General features: G+C 37.2%; 1 protein-coding gene across 1 annotated transcript in view; it reads left to right on the forward strand.

Annotated features, from left to right (window-relative positions):
• Positions 1-13804, forward strand: part of LARS1 (leucyl-tRNA synthetase 1) — a 71506-nt gene that overhangs the window by 10580 nt on the left and 47122 nt on the right. Inside the window, exons 3-12 of the mRNA XM_036070017.2 lie at positions 162-249; positions 624-704; positions 2741-2878; positions 6372-6533; positions 7284-7396; positions 8206-8269; positions 10248-10315; positions 10419-10644; positions 13450-13537; positions 13624-13700. Of these exons, the coding sequence (XP_035925910.2) occupies positions 162-249; positions 624-704; positions 2741-2878; positions 6372-6533; positions 7284-7396; positions 8206-8269; positions 10248-10315; positions 10419-10644; positions 13450-13537; positions 13624-13700 (1105 nt within the window). The remainder of the gene's footprint in view (positions 1-161; positions 250-623; positions 705-2740; positions 2879-6371; positions 6534-7283; positions 7397-8205; positions 8270-10247; positions 10316-10418; positions 10645-13449; positions 13538-13623; positions 13701-13804) is intronic.

Below are 13804 nucleotides of genomic sequence, written 5' to 3' on the forward strand. Positions count from 1 at the left end.
AAGGCAGATGTGTAACTGACTGAGCCACCCAGGTGCCTCTTAAATAATAGAATTTAAACAAGTTGTTTGTAGTACGCTTTCCCTTCACCCCACCCCCTCATTGTAAAAGGAACTTAACATTTTCTTCTCTGTACTTTGTTTTTTACATGATTGTTTTGCAGCAAGGGCAAGTACTTTGTAACCTTCCCATATCCGTATATGAATGGGCGCCTTCATTTGGGACACACATTTTCTTTATCCAAATGTGAGGTAAAGTTTCCTCTGTGTATAATAAAATGGGGTGGAGGGTCTTTGATAAATACTATTTTGAAGAAAATGACATATATCGAATTTATTTCCTGTTAAGGGAACTTAGAATTCCTTAATTTTAAGCATAATTTTAATATTTTACTTCTATTAAATATTTTTATATTTAATTTGCATATGTGGTATGTAGTAAGTATAAGTAATTCCTAGGATGGTGAAAAGACAGAAAAAAGGAATAGTGGACAGAATTTTGGAATGACTTCCTTCTAAAGGAAGAGAGGAAAGGAAAACTAAATTGATAATCTTTGTGAAAAGTCAGTATTTTATATTTGTCTAGCATTTGAATTTGTAATTTAAATTTAGTTTGCTTTCTGTAGTTTGCAGTAGGATACCAGAGACTGAAAGGAAAAACTTGTCTGTTTCCCTTTGGTTTACACTGTACTGGAATGCCCATCAAGGTAAGATTGCTTTTGGGATTGGTTTCTACTCTTTTTAGGTTAAAACAAATGTGATGTCCAATTTAAGAGCTTGAAATAGGATTTTCAGATACTTATATATTATATTGCAGTGTTTTTTGAAATGAGTTGAATTTATTATTGTGAATATTAATTTTAATTTTAATTTTTTAATTTTTTATTTTTTTAAAGATTTTATTTATTTGAGAGAGAGAATGAGAGAGAGAGAGAGAGAGCACATGAGGGGGAGAGGGTCAGAGGGAGAAGCAGACTCCCTGCAGAGCAGGGAGCCCGATGCGGGACTCGATCCTGGGACTCCAGGATCATGACCTGAGCCGAAGGCAGTCGCTTAACCAACTGAGCCACCCAGGCGCCCGAAAATTAATTTTTAAAAGATACTTGAAGAAGTGCATAAAGGGCACACAGTAAGGTCTAAGTGAGCTCTAATAATTTTGATATTTCTGTTGGTGACCTTACATATTGATATTTCAACTTAGATTATAACTATTAATAAGTAAAATAGCGTGATATTTTGTGTACACATGAGGTGTAGGAAGTCAGCATCAAGTAATAAAGTTTTTTTATGTGTATCAGCTCTTTTTTTTTAGTTGTATCATATTTTCATCATGTTTGCAAAGGTCTTCGTCATAAATGTGTATTGGAAATAATTCTAAGTAAAGAAGGGGCCAGACAGTTAGAGTTGAAAGGATTTCCTAAATGCAAGAGGGTTGGGAAATTTAATTCCCATTTCTTTTGCTTCTCCAACCTTTTGTTTTGAAAAATGTCAAACCTGCAGAAAAGGTGAAAGGTTAGGAGAATGAACACCCATATACCTTTCACACGTAGTTACCAAGTATTAACATTTTGCCATAACTGCTTTAGTTCACACACATGTAATACATGCACACTTTTTTCTCTCTTTTTCTATGAACTCATTGAAAGTAAGTTGCACCCATCATGTTGTGCCACCTCCTAGTACTTTAGTGTGTATTTTTTGAGAACAAGGGCATTCTGCATCATCACAGTCTCATTGTCCCCTCCAAGAAGTTTAACATTGATGTAATATTATCTTCATCTAATCTCTAGTCAGATGTTTCTAGTTGTTCGAAAATGTCCTTTCTGGCAGTTTTTTACTCTGTGTGCTGTGGATCACACGTTGGATTTTGTTATCAGTTCTTCTTGGTTTCTTTTAGTTTGTCATGACATTGATGTCATTTGAGAGTTAGGCCAGTTATTTTATAGAATGCCCCATCATCTGAGTTTTCCGATTGTTTCTTCATGATTAGATTTGAGTGAAATATTTTGACAAGAATACTATATTGGTGAGGTAAACCTCCCGCTGTATCATATCAAAAGGCGTATATTGGTAGTTTGTATAACCTCAGATAAACCCCTTCATCTCTAGTGTGTGTTTTGTAATTTATTTATTTTATTTTTTAAAAGATTTTATTTGTCAGCGAGAGAGAGAGAAAGGGAACATGAGCAGGGGGAAGGGCAGAGGGAGAGGGAGAAGCAGGCTCCCTTCTGAGCAGGGAGCCCGATGCGGGGCTTGATCCCAGGATCCTGGAATCATGACCTGAGCCAAAGGTAGAGGCTTAACCAACTGAGCCACCCAGGCGTTCCATGTGTTTTCTAATTTAATGCCTGTCCTGTCTACCTTGCAGGCTTGAGATGATGATAGAAGATACAAGACAGTAATCTTTAAATTGAGAGATACTATTATTCATGTTGTTATTCAAAATGATAACACTATATCTTATGTATCTTGGTACTTCTAATACCTAACATATAGTATACTACATTGAGTACTTTGAATGTTGAATAAATGCTTGCTGAATAAATGAAGTAAAATACTAATTTATAAATTAGTGAATTTTGATGTACATGAATGATATCATATGGATTTTCTGTAATGATTCACATGTGTATAGATGTATTGTAGAAAATCTCAATTTTAGTTGGCCATAGAAATACCAAAAAAATTCAGATTGTTTCTGACTTGAATTTTGAACTTCACTCTAATGTTGTATTTGTTATAGGCATGTGCTGATAAGTTGAAAAGAGAAATAGAGCTTTATGGTTGCCCCCCTGATTTTCCAGATGAAGAAGAGGAAGAGGAAGATATCAATGTTAAAACAGAAGATGTAATAATTAAGGATAAAGCTAAAGGAAAAAAGGTTTGGGGTTAATACTATTTATTTTGGTTGAAATTTTATATTTTTGTCTAATTTATATTTATATTCCCAGGACCTGGCACATAAAAAGTACTCAGTAATTTTGAAAAAGTAACAAAGCCAAAAATTATCTTTCTGACTTTTTGATGGCCTTTTTCCCCTTTTTACTTTATTTTGAAATAATTTAGATATAGAGAAGGATTGCAAGGTAGAGCAGAGTTCCCTTATATTCTTTACCCAGTTCCCCTTATATAACCATGTACAGTCCTCAAAACTAAGAAATCAACACTTGAACAATACTATTCACTAAACTACAAACTTATTTGACCTTCAGTGGTTTTTTCGTTGACATCCTTATTCTGTTTGCAGGTCCAATCCAAGATCCCACATTGCATTTACTTGTTATGTCTCCTTCGTATGTCTCCTTAGTCTCTTCCATCTTTGTCTTCCATGACTTTGACACTTTTGGAGAGTACTGGTCAGATCATTTATAGAATGTCCCTCAATTTGGCTTTGTCTAATGCTTTCTCATGAGTAGAATGAGAGGTGATGTGTCCTCCTCAGTGCATCATATCAGTGAGTATATGATGTTGATATCTTACTACGGTTGACGTTAACCTTGATCATTTGGCTTTGGTGGTGTCTGCCACGTTTTTCTACTGTAAGGATTCCATTTTTTCCTTTGATTCATAAATATTTTGAGAGAGATACTTTGAGGCTATGGAAATAATATCTCCTTTTTTAAAAATATTTTATTTATTTTAGACCGAGAATGATTGAGCAAGAGTGGGGGTCAGTGCGGGGGAAGGGGCAGAGGGAAAGGGAGAGAGAGAGAATCCCAAGCAGATGCCCTGCTGAGCACAGAGCCCAATGCGGGGCTCAATCTCATGACCCTAAGATCATGACCTGAGCCAAAATCAAGAGTCAGACATTTAAGTGACTGAGCCAGCCAGGTGCCCCTGGAGATAAAATCTTCTTTTTAAATATTTTCTCACTAATTTTAGCATTTGTCAGTGGATCTTGCCTGCAACAATTGTAACTGTATTGCTCTAATGGTGATTTTCCATTTCCTTCATTCCTTCTACATTTATTACCTGGAATTCTTCTGAAAAGGAATAGTTGTCCTTTCTCCCCCATTTACTTATTTATTCAGGCTTTTTTTTTTTTTATATATCTGTGTGGGTTCATGCATATTTATTTTATTCTTTGAGTTATACTCCAGTACTTTGTGGTGTTTTGGGGCAGTTGTTATTGTTCAACTTCCTCTGGTTTTGGCCACTGAGAGTCTTTTCGGTTGGCTCCTATGTCTGTCTGACGTGCCTCCATCTTTTTTCTTTTCTAAGCACTTTATTATTTCCTAGTGCCCAACATACTCCAGGTTCATCTTGTATTTTCCCTGTTGCAGCCTGGAATCAACCACTTCTCTCAGGAATCCTGTTTCCTTTTATTGAGAAACTGTATTTAGAAACTAAGTTCTGAATGCTAGGTACACTCATTGTTTATAGCCCTTCTCAGTAGAAAGAGCAAGGAAATATATATAATAATCCTGGTAACCCACATATATGCACCTGTCTATATTTCTTTACCTATCTCTATATACATTCAAAAAGTTCATCCTACGGGGCACCTGGCTGGCTCATTTAGTAGGACATGTGACTCCTGATGTTGGGGTCATGAGTATGAGCCCCACATTTGGGGTAGAGTTTACTTTAAAAAAAAAGTTCATAGTGATACTCCTGGCTCCGTGTTATAACCATGGGCCTCATTCTAGCATTCTCCCTTTGCTAATTTGTGACTTCTTTCTCCAAACAGTGAGAAACCTGGCTCTCATTATTTATAGTATATAATTTGTTCAATCCTAGTCTACTAGTAGTTCCAGAATTGCTAACCCATACCCCTGGGAGAAACAGTTTTACTAATGAAAGTACAGTGTTTGTATATGCTTTTTGTCTACTTTTTGTCCTTAGAATCTAGTCAACACGTTCTTTTCCAAAGTTACTTTTTTTTTTTTTTTTTTTTGAGTAAGCTCTACACCCAACGTGTGGCTCAAAGTCATGGTCTCTGAGATCAAGAGTTGCATGTTCTACCAACTAAGCCAGCCAGGCACCCCCCCCAGAGTTACTTCAAAAGCTCCTTTCTTTTTAACCCACTTCAAAGTGTGGCTGTATCATATATTTATAATACTGTTAGATACATTTGTCACAGTCTACATTTCATCTTCCATTCCTCCAACATCCTGGTGGATTTTTTTTTTTTAAAGATTTTATTTATTTATTTGACAGAGAGACACAGCGAGAGAGGGAACATAAGCAGGGGGAGTGGGAGAGGAAGCAGGCTTCCCGCTGAGCAGAGAGCCCGATGCGGGGCTCGATCCCAGGACCCCGGGATCATGACCTGAGCCGGAGGCAGACGCTCAACAACTGAGCCACCCAGGTGCCCCTATCCTGGTGGATTTTTTAAACAAATGTATATACAGTAAAATTCACTCTTTGTAGTAGATAGTTGTGTTGGTTTGACAAATATGTGGAGTTATGTTCCTGACACCATAGTACCATACAGAGCAGTTCTGTCACCTCCAAAACTCCTTGCCCTGACTTTTTAGTTCTTTTTTTTTAAAGATTTATTTATTTATTTTAGAGAGAGAGAGGGAGAGAGAGCACGTTTGTGCACACTCATGCACGTATAGGTTGAAGTGGAGAGGGAGAGGAAGGGGGAAATCTTAAGCAGACTCCCTGCTGAGCATGGAGCCCAATGTAGGGCTTGATCCCATGACTCTGAGACCATGACCTGAGCTGAAATCAAGAGTTTGACGCTTAACCGACTAGGCCCCCAGGCGCTCTTCCTTTTTTTTTTTTTTTTTACGATTTTATCTATTTGTTTTAGAGAAAGTGAGCAAGTGAGCAGGGGGAGGAGTAGAAGGAGAGGGACAAGCAGACTCTGCGCTGAATGTGAAGCCAGACATGGAGCTTGATCACATGACCCCAAGATCACTACCCGAGCCAAAACCAAGAGTCGGTTGCTTAACCGACTGAGCCACCCATTTTTATAGTTTGATAGTTATTTTTATAGTTTTTATAGTTTAACTTGTTTACCCATCTCCAACCCCTGACATTTGGTTGCCTTTTTGATATTGGTAAATATTAGAAAAAGACAAAACTCTCGTTAATAGCTTATTTGTAACTAAAACAAGATACATGTGGTATTAGAAAAAAGGAAATAGAGATTGGTGCTGACATCCTATCTTTAATGATAATTCTTTATGGTTCCAATGATTTAGTTATTTCTCATATCAGAGTCTTAGTATTGGACTGTAAAATTTGGCAGACAAAATAGTATGTCAAAATCCATTAGTATTCTGACATACCAACAGCATGTTTTGGAATATAAAAAATTACCAAATCGAATATTCACTTAAAATTATTGCTATCCTGGAATTTGCTAACCATTTGTTGGTTGGTCCTTGATGGAGTTTGTTTTTATTGTTTTTTTTTTTCAGAGTAAAGCTGCTGCTAAAGCTGGATCTTCTAAATATCAGTGGGGCATTATGAAATCCCTTGGTCTCTCTGATGAAGAGATAGTCAAATTTTCTGAAGCAGAATATTGGCTTGATTATTTCCCACCACTGGCTATTCAGGATCTGAAGAGAATGGGTCTGAAGGTATGTCCATCACTCCCATAGTTTAAGAAAATATGAAGAACACATTGTGTTTATGATTATATGAGATTTGGACCACTCTTAATTTAGAATAATATATTCCACCTGTATTGCACTAATGAATTAGTACTGTTATTGTTATGGGTCTTGATGTAAGCAGTGAAGTACTTTAATATTTGTTGTATTGGAATATTTTTTTTTTAAAGATTTTATTTATATATTTGACAGAGAGCGAGAGAGCACAAGCAGAGGGTACAGCAGAGGGAGAGGGAGAGGCAGGCTCCCCACCGAGCAGGGAGCCTGATGCAGGGCTTGATCCCAGGACCCTGGGATCATGACCTGAGCTGAACGCAGATGCTTAACCATCTGAGCCACCCAGGCGCCCCTGGAATATGTTTTAATAACAATTAGTAGAAGGGAATTCTGTTCAAAGAATATGAAGAAGCCAAAGTTTAGCTTATATATTTAGGAATACTTAAAGGTATTATTTAAGTGTTCTTTCTTAATTTATTATAATTCATATATGCTTGTTATATGAATGTGCGTATTTCAAAATTGACCAATTAAACACAAGTTAATATAATTAATATATTTAATAGATGGAACCTGAAAATTGTTTTCTTTTTAATGTTTGATATAATTATAGGTTGGAAAATAAAGAGTAGAAGAGTAAATAATTGATTCGTGGGAATTCTTTTTCATAGAGACTATACAAATTTCTCAAAAATTACCTTTTTCTTTTCTCTTCTATAGGTAGACTGGCGTCGTTCCTTCATCACCACTGATGTTAATCCTTACTATGATTCATTTGTTAGGTGGCAGTTTTTAACATTAAGAGAAAGAAGCAAAATAAAATTTGGGAAGCGGTGAGTTTGTTGTCCTTCAATATAATAAAGCAAGAATCATAAGTCTTGCATTGTAATTCACTGCTTGATAGATAGCCTTCTTTTTCCCATTATCCTTTCTCATTTTGTAAATTTTTTCTTTTTGTTCTCATGTCTCATTTGTTTCCCTTTTTGTCTTACCAGTATTTTAATGCCTCTGAGCTGCTTAGTGTTTATGACAAATAAAAACAGGGAGAATAGAAGTGTTGGCTTTTTTTTTTTTAATATAATACCCAGTGCTCATTACATCACATGCCTTCCTTAATGTCCATCACCCAGTTACCCCATCCACACACCCCCCTCCCCTCCAGCAACCCTCAATTTGTTTCCTATGATTAAGAGTCTCTTATGGTTTGTCTCCCTCTTGGAGTGTTGGCTTTTATGATCTCCCTAAAGATTCTGTTCAGTATTTCCAGCCAAGCACAAAAAATTTTATTTATGTGTTAGTTTGTCCTTTTTTTCTATAAATTAAGATTCTTCCTTGATTCTGTGGATTAATTAAAAGCTACTTGTATTTCATAACTGAAATTATATTTCATAATCTTTTGTTTCATACCACAAAGCCAAGATCAGTGCATATTTTTCAGGGTATTACCTTTGATGAAGGCAGAAAGGTTTCATTAAATAACTAGGCTGGCAACTACTCATAAAAGCATAAATAATTGATGTAGACATTTGTTCAGTTAGAAGTTTTAGAAGAAATATTGTTAGATACTAGCAACAAAAGCAAATATGTTAGGATAAAACTTGTATATTACAATAATATTTGTCACTTATTGTTTATTTTTTAGGTATACCATTTATTCTCCAAAAGACGGACAGCCCTGCATGGATCATGACAGGCAAACTGGAGAGGTAATTATTTGTGACATAGAGTAGCTATTATAATATTTCATAATATGGCCATAGAGTTTACAGAATAGATCAGAAACCTGAAAATAATTTTATTCCGGTGACTGTGAAGAGGGAGGCACAGCGGCACTGTAGGTGTCTGTGTCTTGTCTAGGACCTTGTTACTCCAAGAGAGGTGCTAGGACCAGCTGCATGTGCATGTGATACAAAAGCATATTCTTTTTTTTTGACAGAAAGAGACACAGCAAGAGAGGGAACACAAGGAGGGGGAGTGGGAGAGGGAGAAGCAGGCTTCCTGCTGAGCAGGGAGCCTGATGTGGGGCTCGACCCCAGGACCCTAGGACCATGACCTGAGCCGAAGGCAGATGCCTAACAACTGACTCACCCAGGTGCCCACAAAAGCACATTCTTGGGCCTTAGCCCGAAATTGCTGAATCAGAAGCTCTGGGGGTGGAGCCCAGAAATCTGTCTCTAATAAGCTCTTGATAGGATTCACATGCAGACTAATATTTGAGAAGCACTGCTTGGAGAATACACTGTTCTAAAAAGAGCATGGGGCAAGGTAATGAGATATGTGGCTAACTGATGTACACAGATTCCATTTATACTTGTTTTGATCATGTGCCTACTTGCTTATTTCCAAAGTGCTTCTAGCCATGCATGACATCAGTTCACTCTACATTCCTGTAAGACACATTAGTAGCATTATTCCTTGTAATACTTGAGTGAAGCCAGGGTGATTTGCCTAAAGCCATAGCACAGTCAATCAGTAACAATGACAGAATCTGACCTTAGGATTCCCTATGCTGTATCTTCCTTTATTACCATCTCTGAATGCATTTGTAGTCTAGTGATTACTTTTCAAAGTCAGCTTTCAATTATGATGTAACTTACCTAATAGAAGTGAGAGTTGATCAAAATTTTGAATTTGGAAGACCGAGTTTACTGTTAACTTTTAATGTAGTCAACACCACAGCAATATCCTAAATTCCGGTAGTATGTCATAGTTTTTCAAAGCATTTTCTTGTTCATTGTCTTACCTGCTCCCCAGGACAATCCAATGTGAGTCACAGTACAGTTATTTTACAGATGAAGAAATGAAGGCTCAGAGAGACTGTGACTCCCTTGGGTCAAGCCATTAGTAATGGCCTAGGTTAGGTTTTGAATGCACATCATCTGACCCCAGGTCCAGAGTATTTCTTTGATGCCTGTGGGATTGTTTGATTACATATTCTGACTCCCATTTTGGTAAACACCGTTTTGGGTGATTATTCTAATTTTTTCCCTCTTGTCCTCCACTCTCAAGTGAGCTCTTAGCCAACTGTTTTTACATAGTAGTGTCTGGGCTTCCTTTATGGGTTCTGATCTGGTGTGGGGTGGGAGGGTGGCCTTTCAAGTCACTCTTCTTTTTTTTTTCCCCAAAGATTTTATTTATTTATTTGAGAAAGAGAGAGAAAGAGAGCACGAGCTGGAGGGGGGTGCAGTGCAGAGTGAGAGGGAGAAGCAGAGGGATCATGACCTGAGCCGAAGGCAGTCGCTTAACTGGCTGAGCCACCTAGGCACCCCTTTCAAGTCACTTCTTACACATTAGACCTTGATTTATTTTTTTAATTTATTTTTTAAAGATTTTATTTATTCATTCGAGAGAGAGCACGAGCAGGGGGGAGAGGCAGAGGGTGAGGGAGAGTCCCTGCTGAGTTGGGAGCTCGATATGGGGCTCTATCCCAGGACCCGGAGATCATGACCTGAGTGGAAGGCCCTTCAGACGCTTAACCATCTGAACCATGCTTAACCATGTGCCCTCACATTAGACTTTTATGTGAATGTAGTCATCTCCCTACTCGTAGTCTCCTCATTGGAAGAAAGAATTATTCTAACAATGCGAGAATCCATCTAAAAAATTTGACTCAGATCTCTCACATAGATTGGTGGGTTTAATCCAAGTTTTTTTATCCTCTCAAATTTTTGTTTATTTGTTTAGGGCGTGGGACCTCAGGAATATACTTTAATCAAGTTGAAAGTGCTTGAGCCATACCCATCCAAATTAAGGTAGGTTGCCAAAGAGTTATTGCTTTATCTTTTTGAAATAATAGATAGATGTGATAGAATCCACAACATTTTTTTTACATAAACATATATTTTTTCTTCTTAGTGGCCTGAAAGGGAAAAATATCTTCTTGGTAGCTGCTACTCTCAGACCTGAAACCATGTTTGGACAGACCAACTGTTGGGTTCGCCCTGATATGAAGTACATTGGGTTTGAGACGGTGAAGGGTGATATATTCATCTGCACCCAAAGAGCTGCCAGGAATATGTCATACCAGGGCTTTACCAAACACAATGGAGTGGTGCCTGTTGTTAAGGAATTAATGGGAGAGGTGAGTTGGGTAGCAAATTTTTTATTTTAGTGCTTAGATTTAGAGGAGAATTTCAGCCATGATACTTGAGGAAAGAACATTGAAAAAAATCTTTTTAATTGAGGTATACATACAATGCAGTGTGTAAATCCTAAATTTTGTATTTTGGTGCATTTTTATACGTGTGTACACTCAGGCAAGCACCACCCAAATCAAGATATAGAACAGTTCCAGTAGTCCAGAAAGTGCTGTCTTGTCCATCTTGCAGTCAGTACTTACCCCTCTTCTGCAAAGGTAACCACTGCTCTGATTTAAGTCACTGAAGATTAGTTGCTGTTCTTGAACTTTTCATTCAGAATTATATAATCTGTACTCTTTTGTGTCTGGCTTCTTTTGCTCAAATTATGTCTTTGAGATTCATACATGTTGTGTGTAGGAGTGGTTTTTTTCTTTCTTTTTGCTGTGGAGTAGTCATTGTGTAGACTATATCACCATAGCATTTTGAGTCTTATGTTTCAGTTCGGTAAGTATCTGGTTGAAAAATACAGACAGTCCTTCCTAAGAGATTTAATAGCTGCAGTAGAAGATGATTACCAGCATTCCTGGTATAGAATTGCAGCCATTTTTTTCCCTGAAGAATCTTGGTTGATGGTAACTAAATCTGGATGATTATGTAGCTTTTATCCTTACGGTTTATTTACTTATCAGTATTTCAGAGCATATTTTACTCCCTTTGGTAAATGCTGATCTTAGGTATCTTAATAAATAACATTTATTTATTTTTTAAAAAGATACTATTTATTTGAGAGAGAGAGAGAGAGCATGAGCAGGAGAGGCAGAGGGAAAAGGAGAGAGAGAATTCCGAGCATACTCTGTGCTGAGCAGAGCCTGATGCGGGGCTCGATCTCATAACCCTGAGACCATGACCTGAACCAAAACCAAGAGTCAGACGCTTAACCAACTGAGCCACCCAGGTGCCCCAATAAGTAACATTTTAAAAGAAAAAGATGAGTAGAATACTATCTCAGTTCTTTTGAATTGAGCTTTTATTTCTTGCTTATTTTGTAAACTTACTTTTGGACTAGATTGTTACACATTAGTAGAACTCAAAATTTGAAAGACAAAAAGATACAAAATATGTCCCTAGTCACTCAGTTTCCCCTTCCATAGGCATTCACTAAAATCACTGTTTTATATATCCTTCCAGAAGTATTTCACATATTTATAAGCAAATGCCTGTGTATGTATTCTTTCTCCCTCATATTATTATTTATTTACTTTTTTAAAAGATTTTATTTATTCACTTGAGAGAGAAAGAGCACACATGTATAAGCAGGGGCAGAGGCAGAGGGAGAGAGAAAGAGAATCTCAGGCAGATACCCCGCTGAGTGCAGAGCCTGACTCGGGGCTCAATCCCACTACCCTGACATGATCTCCACCAAAATCAAGAGTCAGATGCTTAACCAGTTGAGCCACGCAGGTGCCCCTCCCTCTTTTTAATATTGCAATGGCAGTATACTTAATCACATTGTTCTCTGTCTTGCTTTCTTTTTTACTTAATTATGTCTTGGTATGTGCCTTATCAGTGCAGAGCTTCCTTGTATCTTCTGTTTTACAGCCACATAGTATTCCATTGTTTGACTCTACCACAGCTTATTTAGCCATTCTCTGTAATGGATATTGGAATAGTTTGGCTTTTTCTGTGATAAGCAGTGCTGCCGCATCTCATTAGTTCCTGATGTCGGAGTTCTGTCTGAGACGTTTTTAGGAATTGTGTGAATAACACAAATATTTTCTGTTCCTAATGCAGTTTCTTTCCATGTAAATTTGAGCAGATTCTGGAGTGTGTGATATAAATAAAAAAATAGCTTGCAGCCCTTATTGAGACTGTCATGATATTTAGCCTTCACCCATGTGACTATAAGTAGCTTCTTTATGAGTAAAGTGGATGGGTGGGAACTGTGTGGAATTGAAAAGTGCATTCCTTGGCTCAGCAAGCAGCTGCAAGCGCTTTTGTTCCCATTCTAAGGGTATGGGTTCAGTATTGTTGAATCTTCGGAATTTTTTTTTTTTTTAAAGAGAAACTGGTTATATCCTTTTTCAGTTTGTCTTTGTAATCATTGTTTTAAATGGATATACAGTATTTTATTTTGTTGGTATCTCATTTTGTTAAATGATTTTCTATTCTTTAAAGTTTTAGCTGTCTCCAGGTTTTGCTGTTGTAGTTAACACAGCATTGGGCAGACTTCTCAAAGAAAAAAAGTTATTTTTTCCTTTGAGGTTAATTTCTAGGATTGGATTGCTGGGTCCAGGTTGTGTGAACATTTTTGTGTCTCTTGCTATGGTTCCTATATTGTTTTCCTCAAGGAGTACACTGTCACAAGCAATATATTAGTGTACTAATTGACTCACAACCTTACCACATTACATTTGGGTATCATAATTATTTACAACTATTTGTAGTCTAGTATGTATAAAAAATGTATTTTGTTTTACTTCATTTATTTTTTTTTTTATTTTTTTTAAAGATTTCATTTATTCGACAGAGAGAGACACAGCGAGAGAGGGAACACAAGAAGGGGGAGTGGGGAGAGGGAGAAGCAGGCTTCCCGCTGAGCAGGGAGCCCGACGCGGGGCTCGATCCCAGGACCCTGGGATCATGACCTGAGCTGAAGGCAGACGCCTAATGACTGAGCCACCCAGGCGCCCCTACTTCATTTATTTTTAAATACTAGCTTCTCAGGGCTTAAAAATATTAACACTGTTTTAAATTTTAATGGTTAAAATAAGTTTTTTCACCTTTATGCTGATCTTTTTGTTGCACAGGAAATTCTTGGTGCATCACTTTCTGCACCTTTAACATCTAATAAGGTGATCTATGTTCTTCCAATGCTCACCATTAAGGAGGATAAAGGTAAAGAGTTTATTTCTTTCTTTCTAGAAATACTTTGGTAATTGCATTCTGGTTGTATTAATTAATTGCACACTTTCTTTTATAAGGCACTGGTGTGGTCACAAGTGTTCCTTCTGACTCCCCCGATGATTTTGCTGCCCTCAGAGATCTGAAGAAAAAGCAAGTGAGTATCTGAGTTTCATGTTCTTATTTCTTCTTAATCATCTAATTAGGTACCACTGAACTATGAAATTAGGCTAAAAAGCTATCATGTATCTTTGAACTATT

Source organism: Halichoerus grypus, chromosome 2 (assembly GCF_964656455.1).
Source record: "Halichoerus grypus chromosome 2, mHalGry1.hap1.1, whole genome shotgun sequence".
Classification (NCBI taxonomy): Eukaryota; Metazoa; Chordata; class Mammalia; order Carnivora; family Phocidae; genus Halichoerus; species Halichoerus grypus.